Below are 16,230 nucleotides of genomic sequence, written 5' to 3' on the forward strand. Positions count from 1 at the left end.
CCAAATTTCTTCATCTCCGCTGCCACAGTGCGCGTCCCGGTCAATTTGGAATGGAACACTTTCCACCCACCCGGGTTAGCATGCACGAATTATTGTCAGTGGCATATGAGGTGCCGGATTAACCCAATCTTGGGCCCGTAACTTTTGCAAAAAGCTCGCGAGCCTCTTAATACTCGTATTTAACTCTATAGTATCTTGTGGGCCTTAGGCAGATCGAATTAAATCAATTCGTTTTAATCAAATTATAATAATCCTAGCTCTTTTATCCACGCCATACAACCATCTAATCTTATAACTTTAACAGGTTCTTCATCTTTCTATCGTGCTCAAGAGATGTTTGGTTGCGACTCTTATATCTTACATGACCCATCTGCTGCAAACAGATTAATCTAATGAATTGTGCTATAGTACGCTTTTGACGATCTTTCCCCGAGACAGATCAAAATATCGTTTTTAACTTTTTTTAATAAGTCTCTAATCTATACACTAAAACAGGCCTTAGGATCTTATAAAGTATGTTTATGTTTAAGTCTAAATAAAGTAATTTAAAATATTCTTTCGCACCACCATCTTCGCATCTTTTGCATTTTCTATACCTTTTTTTCGACCAAATTTAAATTAATTCTAACTGATATGTATTATTCCATGGTAATTAGTGGCAACTGATAAACGGAACGTTGACTTTTCAAAATATTTTTTTACAACCGCCAATTAAAGGGCAATAAAATTTATCACATTATTTCATAAATTATCGTCGAATTTATCGTTAGGATTATTTGTAATCAGGGAATAATAGATGTAAAACTGAGTTACCTGGTAAACTTAAGCTCATTTTACAAAATGCAGTTACTTATATTATGTGTTCTGCTTTTCGGGGCAGCCCTGGTTCAGGGTCGCCATGAAAAATATGAAGGGTGAGTCTCTTGTATTATTTCGTAACATATTGTGTTAAGTGAATTAGTATTATTTGTATTTACACTATTCTTCTTGAACTTATCAGTTTTAATAGGCACAAACGTGATAGACAAGAATACCACATTCAGATCCAAAGAGTTCACCTACACACACGTGATGAACTTTGTTACTTGCGCGTGTAACAACACTTTTAGAGTTTTTTTTTTTTTTAAGTATCGTTTCAAACTAATAAATAACTTTACATTTTTCCTCGTTGCTGACTGACGAATTAACGCAAGTTTAAAAAGAAATACGAAAAATTCCATCTAGGTGGAAACGAGTTCTAGAAAATTCCATGACTTTACCTACGTCTGTGAATATTGTTATTATTGCCGTAAAATACATAGAAACAAGTCCAATCAAAGTAGAACAAAATTGCAAATATGTTAACGGTAGTGACGATAGGATTTCTCTAAATATTGATTGAATCAAAATTTCTTAGTCACCAGTTGTACCGTGTCTCCGGTCCAGCTACAGAATTCGAATATTTAGAAGCCTATTTAGATCTACTATCAACAAAATCAGCGGCTCGGTCGACCTCTGGACAACTCGAGGCTTTGATTAGGTTATCTCCTAAAGAAAAACAAAAATGGCTTCCTTTTTTCGACAAGAAGAACATGGCTTACACAAAAGTTGTCGACAATTTGGCTGAGTGAGTTTCATTGATTTTATTTTTATAGCACACGTTTTTACGGACATACACATACACTTCGAACCCGTCGCAGCGTAGAGATCCCAAAGTCACAGCCAGCGGCCCGAAAACAAAAACAAAAACATTATAAGCGACAGTTATCTGATAGCGTTTCAATATTGTGGAAAATTCCAGACTATAGAAACCGTCATTTGAGGCTTCAAGGGCGTAATGGGTGAGACTAGGAATAAACTCGTATGGGAGCTACCATTTTTCTTTACATATCTACGTAACACGTGGTCACAGATGATGAATTCAAGTTTAGATCGAACTATCTAACCAAAAACCAATTCCAGAAACTCATAACAAATTTTCAGTGTCCTACGCGGCGAAGAAGCACAAATCAAAAGAGCCAGGCACAATTCCAAAAGAAGTGGTCGTGCTATATCATTCAACGCCTATTACAGACACGATGAGGTAGGTAATTTTAACAAATTAAACTAATAATACTTGATAATGTGCATAAAAAACAGCCCAATGATATGCAACTTTAATGTCACTGATATCTGAAACCATTATTCAGTGTCTGAAACACGAAAATCAAAACAATACGATAATAACACAAAAGTCGTGATGGAAAATTAAACTACAATTAATAAAAATACATTGCAGCAGGTCCAGTACAATTTAAAAATAAGGCAATACAAGAGTTTTACATTTTTATACAACCACGGCATCGCGGTCATTCATTCTGCTATATTGCGATCTTCGATCAACAATTGTTGATCGAAGATTGCGATATAACCTTGGGAGAGTTGGGTTGTTGACTCTCAACTTTTATACACATTCATTGCGGGTTCACAAACTATTTCAACGATAAGTATTTATATGAGCTTGACTATCGAATTGAATATTGTTTTCTGTTTACTTTTAGGCTGTGGTTAGCAGCGGTTTCGACTTGGGAATCTCACATTTTTACAATTTTTTTATAAATTAATCGAACGATACCATTTTTAGATGAACGAGTACTTGGAATCATTAGCTGCATTGTACCCGGTCTTGTGACAGTCATCAACGCCGGCCTCAGCTACGAAGGTCGACAAATCAAATACGTTAAAATTTCAACAACACGATTTGAGAACCTTCGGAAGCCGGTGATCCTTATCGACGCAGCCGTTCACGCTCGGGAATGGGTCACCCCACCTGTTGCTCTATACATAATCCATCAGCTCGTGGAAGCTGTTGTCGACAGGCGACTAACCGAGGGCATTGACTGGATCATTATTCCTATGGCCAACCCCGATGGCTACGAGTATTCCATTGACGAGGTATTTCTAAATTATTTCCTTCCTTAAGCGTGACTCAAAAGTTCCCTAATCATGATTCTAATATCAATTTGTATGTAATAATCAAGTCCTCTTTGGAACAGGGAAAACAATTTACGTATTCATAAATTCTTTCGTTATAATAACGATGTTTTAGATTATATCAATGGCACGTCTCGGAAATTTAGTTAATGCAGTAATTTATTTCCATATTTCTGGGGAGTGTGCAGGGATTTAAGTATGAGGATAGGGATATATAAGGAAATCCAATTAGATACGACTCGCAAATGATGTCAATTTAAACAGGTTTTTTTGTATTTACGCAGTAGTATTTGATGTAGTCAATGTCAAATAATTGTCGGTACTTAGTTAGTAGTTCACAAAAACAATAGTCTCACCACAAGTATTATGTACTTAAGTATCCATTATTACGTACTATCGTAATAATGGATATATAAACAACGAGACGACTTGGATTTGGTCAGTCAATTTAGTGATATCATAAAAAGTAGAAAACTATGAATAAGAATATTTGAAATTGCCGTAAGCCTTAAAATATCTAAGGAGTATATTGGCAGTCATGTATTTATTATATAGTGTGTAGTCAAGGGTAATTTTGCAAGTTAAATTTTTGACTTGGCGATTGATTGAACAAATACTTTTTTGGACTTTAACGCGTGAACCAGATCACGACCCACATGTTGTTTAGTGGTGAACGAAGCCCTCAGACATCGTCTTGAGACATGAGGTTTAGTCTCAATTGTATAGTAAAATAGTTGTCCCACCAAACAAATGGAATGCATGATAGCTCCTAAATTGGTACCTTCATGCGAGATTTGATCACCGGGAGTAAACGGACGCCATATCCTTCAAATGCTTGACAAACAATTTATCCTAAGCTTGAAGGCTAAACAAATAAGTCTACCACGACATGAATAGGTACTGTTTTATTATACGCATAGACACATATGCCATTTATTTCAAAACATTACTCATAAAGAAAAATAAACTTTCGGTAGATTCTATCACAGCCCTATCGATAATGCCTGATAGTGCCCAATAGTGGTGACGCACAATTTGTTTTAAGGAACATCAATATTTCAATCACAACATAGAGTCACCATAGTTTAGAGTATACTTTATTATTCACTAAAAAGTACTGAAAACATCAATATACGAATAGAGCTGACTTAATTAACAGACAATAATATGTATGTACCTACATTGGGCGGCCTTATCGCTAAAAGTAAATAATCTTTAGCAGACGAACCGTTTTCGAAAAAGCCTAACCCATAAACAAAGACCACTGAGTTTCTCGCTCGGTCGCGATTCGGATCCGGTAGTAGATTCTGCGAAGCACTGCTCTTGCTAGGGCTACTGTTAGCAAATTCTTTTAGGTCGAGCCCGTGAGCTCACCTACCGTCCGGGCATAGCTGAATAACCCTCTAGGCTATCAGCGAATATGTAGGAACAAAAATAATCATATTATGAAGACATTCTGGAAAAGATATACTAACGCGGTATTATTCATTACTTAAAAGTAATTATTGTTTTTATCTTATCATATTATTTAGGACCGCATGTGGCGTAAAACCCGATCTAGGTCTCATCCCGAAGCGGACACATGCCCCGGAGTTGACGGCAATCGTAACTTTGACCACCATTGGGGCACAAGAAAAGCTAGCAAAGACCCTTGCTCCATCATCTTTGAGGGGCCCATGGCGTTCTCGGAACCAGAAACCAGAATCATCAGAGACGTGGCTCTTCAAAATGTGGACAGAGCAGCCCTTTACATTTCCCTGCACAGCTACGGCAATATGTTCTTGTACGCTTGGGGGAACAACGGTAAGTTTTAATTCAGTTCGACAATATTATGTAATCAGTCATTTATTTAATCTAATATATATCGACGCTTGAAAGGCAAAAGTGACTAAGCGACAATAACTGATTTGTACATAAATGATAGGCAATAACCATATTCGATGCACAAAGTAAATAAATTTCTAGGTCTATTAAAATCGTTTCAATCCTACAGCTACTAGCTAGATTCTACTACAGCTGGATTCGTTAAAATTTTTTTTTTTTCAGCTATTTCAACTTAAAATTAGTCTACTGTAAAGTTCACGCATTGTCGCTTAGTCACGTTTGCCTTTCAAGCGTCGATATGTTCTTTAGTTTTCACGAGTCGTAGACACAATTAAGGCTGCCTTTACGGTTTTCCTTTTTTATTTTTTTAAAATGTCGTTATGTTATTTCTGACTGCGACAGTCAATCGTCCGTTAGCCCGAAAACTGTATTCCAAACTTCGAAAATGATATATGTAATGAGAACAAAAAAAAAGCGAAATCAAATCAAATCAATCAATCAATCAAAGTTATTGCATAGATGGGTGGACGAGCTCACAGCCCACCTGGTGTTAAGTGGTTACTTAAGTTATGTTAAGTGGTTACCCACCTTGAGATATAAGTTCTAAGGTCTCATTATAGTTAGGTACAACGGCTACCGCACCCTTAATCGTATTACTGCTTCACGGCAGAAATAGGCGGGGTGGTGGTACCTACCCGTGCGGACTCACAAGAGGTCCTACCACCAGTTTTTTTAATACATTTAAATCGACAGGTTCCCTGCCGAACAATGCTTTGGCTCTCCACCTGGCTGGAGTCAGAATGGCCGAGGCCATTGACAGGCTGGCTTTGGACAAAGCCGACCGTTACATCGTCGGTAACGCCGCACAGGTCCTGTACTTCACGTCGGGTACATCTCGAGACTGGACAAGGGCCATTGGCATTCCTCTTACGTACACTATGGAGCTCCCCGGATATGAATACGATTTCATTGTGCCTCCGGAATACGTAGAGCAGATAGTCACCGAAACATGGGCCGGCATAGCAGCGGGTGCTCATTTCGTTTTGTCCATATGGTAGAAGATGGTGATGTAAATGACTGTATTTACCAAATAAAATGCATTACGAGGAGTTTTTTTTAATAATAGTTTACAGCCCACTACTGCGTGACAACGTCTTATAATTCGATGGAGCCGACTGCACGCACGAAAAAACATGACTCATGCGGCGTTACTTCGCTCTGAGGCGCTCCTACTTGAGTGAGCAAAGCATCCGCGTGGACAGCTGCTATAGAATAATACATTTACATGTTTTCGTCAAGTATGAAGTTCAGTAAAAAGTAAACGTGGTATCAATTGTGCATACAAAATATCTATCAAACAAATAAAATTAAATTTTTCTTTTGAAAAATGAAACCATTCCATTGGTATTTTCTTATGACGTTGTCACGTTCAACTATCGTCAGTAAACCGACTTTACAGACAACCGATTTTTTAACCTTTTTTAGTTAATGTAACAAGTAAACAGACCGGTAAGATACTCGTATTGCCTTCTGATATAATTTAATAGCCAACCGACATTTACTTGTTGTGACAGTGCATATTCTATGTTTGGAAGGTTTTTTTTATAGCTTACATGGGTAAAGGAGCTCACAGCCCACCTTGTGTTAAGTGGTTACTGGAGCCTATAGACATCTACGACGTAAATGCGCCATCCACCTTGAGATATCAGTTCTAAGGTCTCAAGTATAATTACAACGGCTGCCCCGCCTCTCAAACCGAAACGCATCACTACTTCACGGCAGAAATAGGCAGGGTGGTGTTACCTACCCGCACGGACTCACAAGAAGTCCTACCACCAGTAATTACGCAAATTATAATTTTGCGGATTTCATTTTTATTACACGATGTTATTCCTTCACCGTGGAAGTCAAACGTGAATTTTTTTTAAGTACGTATTTCATCAGAAAAATTGTTACCCGCCTGGGAATCGAACACCGGTGCATCGCTCAACACGAATGCACCGGACGTCTTTATCCTTTAGGCCACGACGACTTCAAGCAGTACCACCATACGGCATATAAGCAGTCATTTGTTCCATTTTAAGGTTAGTACAGCTGTTATTTATTTATTAGCTGTCTTCTTAAGTCTTAGATCTCATATATCACCCAATTTTTCTAATGAAATACTTAATAAATGGTAATTTTGTAATGAGTGGTTACTGGTGGTAGAACGTATAGTGAGTCCACGCGGGTAGGTACCACCACCCTGCCTATTTCTGCCGTGAAGCAGTAATGCGTTTCGGTTTAATGGGTAGGGCAGCCATCGTACTGTTACAACTAACTTAGAACTCTTGTCTCAAGGTGAGTAGCGAAATTTACGTCGTAGATTTCTATGGGCTCTAGTAAACACTTCAAAAAATCAATAAAAAAATACGTACCTATATGAAATTGTTCACCAGCGCAGTGAAATATAGGTATATAAACATGTATAATTGTATGTATGTCCGTGTATATTTAGAGTACAAGTCGGCTAAACTCGATCAGTTTACGGAATTCAAACAACTGCATAGAAAATGATGAAAGCTAATACGATATTACAATACCTTGTTTTATCAACCTGAATGTAGACATAGCCGGGTGTACTTTGGTTCTAGATTGAATACTTAGTATACTATAACTTATCGCAGAAGAAGGTTTTTAAGTCTTGTGTCGATTTTATAATGAGACAAACGTGCTTAATAATAGTTATTATTGGATTAATAGCTATACAGACTTCTGGGAGACTACATTTTAAACGAAAAAGTGTCGCATATGAATATCCGTATTATCAAATAATTCTAACTTTAGGAAGTTGCAAAGGTATTCTATATTTATTCGTTTCGAAAAGCTTCCGGTACTTCTTTTTTTCATTTTCATTAAAGCTGTGTTTTAGAATATTTAGGTATGTAATAAACGCACACTCGACTGTTGTGGCTAAGGCAGTAGGAAAACAAAGTGAAAAGACTAATTGTTAAAATTTAAAAACTAAAAAGTCTATAAAACAACAAATAACTTCTGAAGGTTTACTCCTAACCTCAAATTCTATTAGGTAATTGTTTTTCAGATAAGATAATTTATTCGGAATCAAAGGTTTGGGGGCACACACGGTACAACAGAGTCCTTGATATATATTTCAAAAGTGAAGATCGTGAGTTATATGTTCAACAGATACATTAATTACCATATAAAAAAATATTATTTTAAAACCAGACCTTCAAAAGTAAAAGTCAAATTTTCATTTAATATTTAATACGTCTTTCATTAGGTATATAGGTACTATTCATACCTAATTGTTTGGAATTGAAGGACAGATGCGTATATTTTGAAAGAATAAATTTAATGAAAACATAAATTTACATTAGGGCAATACCATTTACCATGCACTTGTTTATTGCTTACTTTTTTATTATGCAGCACAATTTAGCATAATTTATGCTACAAATGAAGACGAGCTTAGGTGCTATAAAAATATTTTTTTCACCTATAAGTACTACACGATATTATTTTTACGCGATACATAAATGGTTAGATATTATTATGTGTGCCTGCGTGATGGCAACATAGTCGGAACAGGACACCGGATGGACATCTGGTTCTGATGCAGATTTTAACCTCATTTCAATCTGTTACGAAAACCCTTAGACGTCATAAACTGAATACGTCTGCTAAAATTTACGACTTTAGTATCAATAACAATTTAACATAGGCTGCGGTTCCATTTAAACCGAAACATGTGTTAGCACCATTTCATAAAATAGGTAAAACTTAACCGAAGCTTAAAAAATCCTTCAGGACCATTTAAGTACACATGACGGCATCTAGAAATTTGACAGTTAGATCGGAAAATACCAGAAAGTAGTACCAAAAGAAACCAAGTTTAAAAAACCGTATGTCATCTTAATTAAAACTACTTTTACGGCTTAACCTTGCGTTTTTTGTTTTTTTTTTTTATAATTTCTAACGTTTTCTTATATCAGTTCTCTTACGAAATGTAATTTGACTTAAATGTAAACTGAACAAATGTATCTTAATTATGTCTACGACTCTCGAAAACCGAATAAAATATTTTAACCTCTTATTCACTTTTAAATTAGACATAAGTAATCAAGCGGACAGAGCGTTTTTTTTGTCATCTGACCCATGTGACCTCTGCTTTTTGCGGATATTTATGTTAAATAAATCATGATAGACATTGTCGTGATAAAAAAATCTTATGATTTTCATTAATTTTAGCATCCGTCTTGGTGTCGAAAGCAGAGATAATGCTCTTAATAAACAACACAAACATTATGGCGAATTCAGAGCAGGGAGTTGGAAACCAAGAATTCGGTGCGACTGTGTTCCTGCCCGCTGACTCTGGTGCTATACTATTCTACCTGACGATTTATGCTTGTAATGGAAACACATCTGAAAAAGATATTCCTGCCAAGTGCTCTGAAAAATAATTGAAGAAGAGATCGACAAACAAACGCAAATAGTGATTAAATACTTTTTATTTTATTTAACTCCAAATAATGTGCAATTAAAATAAACAATTATTTTATTTTTATTTCAATTATTATCAAACGAAATGTAAAACTGCCCTGTCTCAACGAATTTGATAAGCCTGTCTGACAGTAAATTAAAAGAAGCAAATTTAATAATAGTAGTAATCAAATTTTTTTTTTATGATTTAAAGTTTACTGGTGGACCGAAGGCCTTTCCAGTTTCACCAGGACAGGTGGGTGGCAAAGGCTCAGCCAAGAGGGGCGGGATTTGCTAACAACTGCCCGAGCGCCTCCGAAGGAGACCTAACAACTCAAGAGCAATTGCTTCGCGAATGAATCTACTACCGGATCGGAATCGCGACCCGCTGAGAAGATCCGGCGAGAAACTCAACGGGCTAGTAATCTAAGTAATTTATTATGAAAGCGCTTACAAGGTAAATATATAATGAAAATTCTGTGAGAGACATAAGCGACTTTCTTTTCAATTTTAAACTAGAACCAAATATTAAAGTACTGCTCTATGAGGCATTTTTTCCCTACCTAATCGCTGGTAGCTTAAGAGGCTATTCCAGCTACGCCCAGACAGGTAAGTTTTTTTTTTTTTTATTTGCTTAGATGGGTGGACGAGCTCACAGCCCACCTGGTGTTAAGTGGTTACTGGAGCCCATAGACATCCACAACGTAAATGCGCCACCCACCTTGAGATATAAGTTCTAAGGTCTCAGTATAGTTACAACGGCTGCCCCACCCTTCAAACCGAAACGCATTACTGCTTCACGGCAGAAATAGGCGGGGCGGTGGTACCCACCTGCGCGGACTCACAAGAGGTCCTACCACCAGTAATTACGCAAATTATAATTTTGCGGGTTTAATTTTTAATTACACGATGTTATTCCTTCGTTCCGTCCGTTCGTCCGTTAGGCCACGACGACTTCTATCTATAAGTGAGCTCACGGGCTCAACCTGAGAATTTGCTAACACTAGCAAGAGCAGTGCTTCGCAGAATCTACCATCGGACCGGAATCGCGACCCACTGAGAAGATCCGCCGAGAAACTCAGTGGGCTGTGTCTATGTGTTAGTTCGCTCGTCGAACTCATCGTCGTAATCCACGAGTTTGACGAGGATGAGTCGAAGCTCTGACTAGAGCAAATCGAATTAAGTTTAACTCAACATATTGAAGATACAAAGTGAAGGATTCACGTAACCGTCTCATCTCATCAGATTCTTAGATAATGGCTGATTCGCTCTTGAAACTGTAATAATGTATTATTACTTCGTGGCATAAAAATGCTAAATGGTACTACACATAGAATATGCAAGCCTAGCTTTTTGAAGTCGTCATGGCCTAAGGGATAAGACGTCCGGTGCATTCGTGTTGAGCGACGTTACTGGTGTTCGAATCCCAGGCGGGTACCAAATTTTTCTAATGAAATACGTACTTTAACAAATGTTCACGATTTACTTCCACGGTGAAGGAATAACATCGTGTAATAAAAATCAAACCTGCAAAATTATGATTTGCGTAATTACTGGTGGTAGGACCTGTTGTGAGTTCGCACGGGTGGGTACCACCACCGTGCCTATTTCTGCCGTGAAGCATTAATGTATTTCGGTTTGAATGGTGGGGCAGCCGTTGTAACTATACTTGAGACCCTTAGAAGTTATATCTCAAGGTGGGTGGCGCATTTACGTCATAGATGTCTATGGGCTCCAGTACTCCAGTAACCACTTAACACAAGGTGGGCTGTGAGCACGTCCACCCATATAAGCAATAAAAAATAAATAAAAATAGAAATAATAATAAGCTTATAAATTTAGTAGGTTTGATTTTTACTACACGATTCTATTTGCTGCCATCATGGAAGTAGTTCGTGAACATCTATATATTACACATTTACTAATCAAAACAGAACCTGCATGCAAGATTGAAGCAACTCCATGGGTAGATTTTTTGATACGCCGGGGTATTATACTTCAGGTATCACGATTTCCAATTTCATCCCATTTCATGCCTTTGGTTTCATTAAATTTCATCCCATAATGAATTTCATGTAAATCTACTAAATTACATTCTGAATTAATTTTCCCGCAGCCAAATGTAAAATATTAAATTAGAATGTGGCTAAATACAAAAGCCTAGACCAGTTAATAATTTTAAAAAAGTTCTGTCAAATGTCAAACAACGAATCCGTAAAACGGAACGCTCTGTTTATTTACGTTCGCAAGTCAATCGTACGCGAATCACAATAGTCATTACATACACAAAAAAATAGAAATTCCCAGTGTAATGTTTACTATAGAGCTTTAAAAAAATGTTGTGGTACTTACCATGGTCTGAAAGCATTAAGAAGAGAGCCTGTAGATATCTTTTACAGCGTTATTTGGGTAATTTTCTTGAACAGAAACTTACTTTAGATCAGCTGAGCGTCGATTTATACAATGGTACTGGGACAGTGTGCGATGTTAGCCTTGATTGTCAGGTAAGTATACATTATTTATGCTATTTACGAAAGATCGCGACTTTTAATGTTTTTAACAATGGAGAACCCTTATTTGTGTCTTATACCGAAGTCATGGCTGCCAATTCGAAGTGCGCATTACCATTTTAGCACGTGTTATTATCGCTCTTACAAGACAAAGGACATCGAGCATTCGCCTTTTATGTCTTAAATCATTAATTTATATTTGATTTACAATAATATTTATTTGTTCTTTCTTCAATGAAATTAATTATCACAATCATTACACTAATCACCTATGTGGACTTGAGGTCTAATAATATAACGAAGTAATTGAATTTTACAGCACAGTATACATTCGTAATTGAGATAACAGAAATAGTTTTAATTTAAAAGAAAATACTCAAAGCAGTTAATCAATATTACACACATAATCTTTCAAGAGATACAATACGCACAAGACACAAAATCCTGTGTTTAGAAACAAACACAAAACTTTCTTGACTATGTCTCTACATATATTTGTTGAATAATAAGTCAATCAATTAAAATAATTTATTGATAATTTATGATTCTAGGCTCTCAATGAATTAGGGGACTCGCAAAACTGGCCATTACAAATAGTTGATGGTTATATGCAAGAGATCACTGTCACAATCCCGTGGTCGACTCTGCTAAAAGATGACTCTATTGTTGAAGTTAATGGTCTCTCAGTCACAGTTCAACCCAAAGTGCGGGCTGAGCCAGGTAATTTGGTATTAAATAACTCAATATTTTCAGCCAAATAAAATTGCATAAGTAGGTATGAAAGTTTGTCTGGTTATTAATTCTTTAGAATGTTTATTCCTAGAGATTGATAAATCAGTAATTAGTATAATTAAACTGTATATCTCTGTCTTAATTACTAGTAGCTTCCATTAGAATGTGGATTGTCATATTCTTTCACGGCAAAAATTAGCATGACATTTGGTGCTCATTCACGCAACTTTACAATAAACCTTATTTACTAGTAAATTCTGATAAATAATACTCGATTCTTTGAAATCCTTCAGAGGCTTCTTGCGATATCCATGGAAATGATAGGCTATGGCTATTATTATAGGCCAACTCCATATGGCCATTCTGATTAAAAGTGCTGTGCATGATTGCTAGTTATTTCTTTGATGAGACACATTACATACTTAAATACTTCTTAACTTGTTTTACAGCGTCATCAATGTTGGAATCAATGTGGTCTTCAATGTCATCGTCCATGCAGCTAGCTGCAGAGTGTCTCCGTGACGAAGATGGCCCTCAAGAAACACATGCTGTTGAAGGAATTGAAATGTTTGCACACGCTATTGATTCAAGTAACTCAATTTTAATACATTTAAGTATAATTGAATTACAAAATTTACAGTTTTTGTTATTATATAGTAAATTTAAACAGCTGACCAAATTAGCTCAATTTAAACACCAAGCTATATGTTGCTGGGCATGACTTCACGGATAGACACAGGGAGGAGCATCATCAAAGAATTATTAACGTGCCATGGGGCAAGTCATGACCCCAAAGTAATGAGAATGTCAACATGAAAAGAATATTGTACATTAATTTACTAGTTATAAAGAAGTTTAATTTTTTTTATTTTATTATATGCATATAATAGCTTTAAATATTAATAAATAAAAAAGTCACACCTCATAATTGCACAAAAATAAACACACAATAACATTTTCCATTCTAGTTCTGAGCAGGGTGAAAGTGAAATTCATAAATACAAAAATAAGGATAGAGCATGTACCCAAGAATGGCAACAGAGGAATAGCACTAGAGATTCACGTAAAGAAGTAAGCAATGTCTAGTTTTATTTGACCTCTACAATAACTGATTAAAATAATCTAAACATGTACAATCGTATGACCTTGCCGACAAATACGACTCGAATAAATTTGGTACTTGAATTAATTACATGTTTGTCTTGAAATGAACTTTAAAATATTTTATATGTTAATAACATGCTGGTCTATTTTTTTCGGTAAATTTGTCATACATTCACGCCTTTAAAGAGTGAACCAATATAAAGAGTCCGTTTGTCCAATGTAATCAGAGCTTGACCTCAACTTCTGACGATGAGGAGTGACATTCACAATGTAATGCCAATGAGCTCCAGCTACCACTTAAAAACAAATTGGTCGTGAACTTTTCTAAAGTTATTAACTAATTATACTAAACTAATTAAGAAAATGTTAAATTTTACTTATTAATAACATAATATAATAGATGCACTTAGATAATCTATTGGAACTTGGAACTCGAAACCAAAGATTTCACATTCAATTCTCAAAAATTAATTTCAGTATCAATTATTTCGACGAAGCTGGTGCCGAACCAGCCCCTGATGTGACAAATCCAGAAAAGACTAAGACATACATCGTAGCTACTTACACCAACAAAAAAATCAAGTTTGACGGTGTGGCTCTCTATACTGATGAGTTTCCATCGAAATTGAGAACTATGTCGCGGAGTCTTATCATGGAAAAGTCTGTTTCTTCTCAACCAGATAAGACTGAACATAATCCATTTGAAACAACAGACATAAATTGTCAGAGTATGGCTTCGGATGTCTTCTATGAAACAAGGAGCGTTTTGTCCACGATAGAGCCAGAACTAGCAGGAGAAACTGTAACAACGTCAAGAAATAGCACGAGTACATCAGAATTGTCACCGGATGACAAAATTAATCAGCCCGATCCGATCCTTCTTGCAAAGATAACTGGACAACAAGAGTTGTCAATGAAGATAAAGCATGCAGATGAAGTGGAGGGCCCCAAAATTGAAATTAGAGTGTTGCTAGGATCACTGGTGGCTTTCGTGTCTCCAAGGCAGCTCCACACTATGACTGAGCTGATTGACGCATTGAATCAACCACATCTAGAAGATACAAGGCAAGTTTCTTTTTGTTTCAAAATTGAGCAGTATTCTCTCGCCCCCTAGTTCCATATTTACTTATTTTTCCTTAAAAATCACTAGGTAATTTACATAGGTCTTTGTACTTCGAAAATTCTGCTGAAATCGTCTGATAATAAAATACCTATTTATTTGTTAGATACCTATCACTGTGATTGACAAAAATATAATTTACAAGAATTGAAGTTAATGTTGTTTATATAAAATAAATAAATAAAAACCTTCCAGCAACATACCGATGCGTTCAAACAGTGTAAACATGCAATGCAAACCGATGCGACCGGCGGATTTCCAGCTAATAGAGGCTCAGCTGTTGGGTAACTTTGAAAGGCAATACTCAAAACCATCGAACATGTACGGATGGTCCGGTCCTAATTATGGTGAGTGTCATCTTAGCTTACAAAAACTATATGTATAAATAAAACGATAGAGGTCTGTAGCTATACGCGTATGACGCAATAACCACCATATTTAGTAAATTAGTCGCTGTCTCTAAAGAAATACATATATTTATTGCTTTTGTTTGTTTACCTAAGCCCACAGATGAATGCGCAATGCAAATTAATTATTACAATATCTTCGTGTAATATTATAAAATCATTAATATTTTAAGAAACTACCCGCGTATCGAAAAAATCACAAAAGACATAGTTGCCTGCGCGATTTCTAAAAAATGTCCGTTCACGAAAAGTCATCACCAAAGTAGAATGGACAGTCGCAAAACTGATATAAGCTCAACAGTAGCGCCTTATAAGACACTAATAATCTTCACAGAAGAGAACGAGTCAGAAAACGAAAAGTTTCTCCCGATGACGTCAGCCGGCAACCAGTTGAGCGAGAGCTTCTCGTCTACAGCCAGCTCGATGAGCGCCAGTATATCTTCGAGCGTGCACCTGCCGACCATGCAGCCTCGGATCAAGAGAAACAAAAAGGGTAAGCACTCAACTCTACTACGTTGTACTGGTGGTAGGACCTCTTGTGAGTCCGCACGGGTAGGTAACACCACCCTGCCTATTTCTGCCGTGAAGCACTAATGCATTTCGGTTTGAAGGGTGGGGCAGTACAAACGACGTGTGAATGGTTCTATGTACAATGTATGTACCATTATTCATTCGTTAAGACGTATACTGCAAATAAACGTGCAGGACAATGCCGTGTCAACCCAGCCTAAATGTAGTTTTGATAACGTTTTATTCGTTCTGTCTTTCGTTCACTTCCTGCTGAATGGGCTTTTGTGCCACTATTTTTGTGCAGTTGTTATGATATGATTCTTGCCGAATTGGACATAATTACAATAGCTAATGAGTTTCGTATCTGGCTCATTAAAACCGACAAAAGATAATTTTTTTTTTTTTTTTCATCGATGTTATTTTTTTTTTCGTTGGTTCTGCGACTTGCTAACAAAATCAATGCTTGATTCAAACAACTTAAATTTAAAACGCGTACTAGAAGCAGTGGCGTTGAAGACATTGAAAGACATCGTATTTTTTTGTTTTCTTTTATGAGCTGCGTGTATCTAAATCACGTGAACGTGTTTAT

The 16,230-nt window shown here is 36.5% G+C and overlaps 2 protein-coding genes and 1 pseudogene across 4 annotated transcripts in view; all 3 read left to right on the plus strand.

Annotated features, from left to right (window-relative positions):
• Positions 1-766: 766 nt before the first annotated feature.
• LOC114243909 (carboxypeptidase B-like) lies at positions 767-5,885 on the plus strand (annotated as a pseudogene). The gene is made up of 6 exons (XR_016325468.1): positions 767-914; positions 1,397-1,606; positions 1,963-2,062; positions 2,603-2,913; positions 4,485-4,755; positions 5,530-5,885. The product of XR_016325468.1 is annotated as a carboxypeptidase B-like (transcript).
• Positions 5,886-7,453: 1,568 nt separating this feature from the next.
• On the plus strand, positions 7,454-9,291 carry LOC114243882 (uncharacterized). Its single transcript, XM_028175525.2, has 3 exons — positions 7,454-7,614; positions 7,859-7,942; positions 9,028-9,291. The coding sequence occupies exons 1-3, from the start codon at positions 7,476-7,478 to the stop codon at positions 9,237-9,239; spliced, it is 435 nt and encodes a 144-aa protein (XP_028031326.2). The 5' UTR covers positions 7,454-7,475; the 3' UTR covers positions 9,240-9,291.
• Positions 9,292-11,484: 2,193 nt separating this feature from the next.
• LOC114243887 (autophagy-related protein 2 homolog A) overlaps positions 11,485-16,230 on the plus strand; it is a 66,126-nt gene continuing 61,380 nt past the window's right edge. For both annotated transcript variants that reach the window (XM_028175533.2, XM_028175534.2), the window contains exons 1-7: positions 11,485-11,762; positions 12,320-12,488; positions 12,950-13,090; positions 13,469-13,571; positions 14,082-14,669; positions 14,920-15,071; positions 15,466-15,624. In XM_028175533.2, the coding sequence (XP_028031334.2) occupies positions 11,595-11,762; positions 12,320-12,488; positions 12,950-13,090; positions 13,469-13,571; positions 14,082-14,669; positions 14,920-15,071; positions 15,466-15,624 (1,480 nt within the window). In that variant the 5' untranslated portion in view covers positions 11,485-11,594. The remainder of the gene's footprint in view (positions 11,763-12,319; positions 12,489-12,949; positions 13,091-13,468; positions 13,572-14,081; positions 14,670-14,919; positions 15,072-15,465; positions 15,625-16,230) is intronic.

Source organism: Bombyx mandarina, chromosome 25, assembly GCF_030267445.1.
Source record: "Bombyx mandarina strain Sakado chromosome 25, ASM3026744v2".
Classification (NCBI taxonomy): domain Eukaryota; kingdom Metazoa; phylum Arthropoda; class Insecta; order Lepidoptera; family Bombycidae; genus Bombyx; species Bombyx mandarina.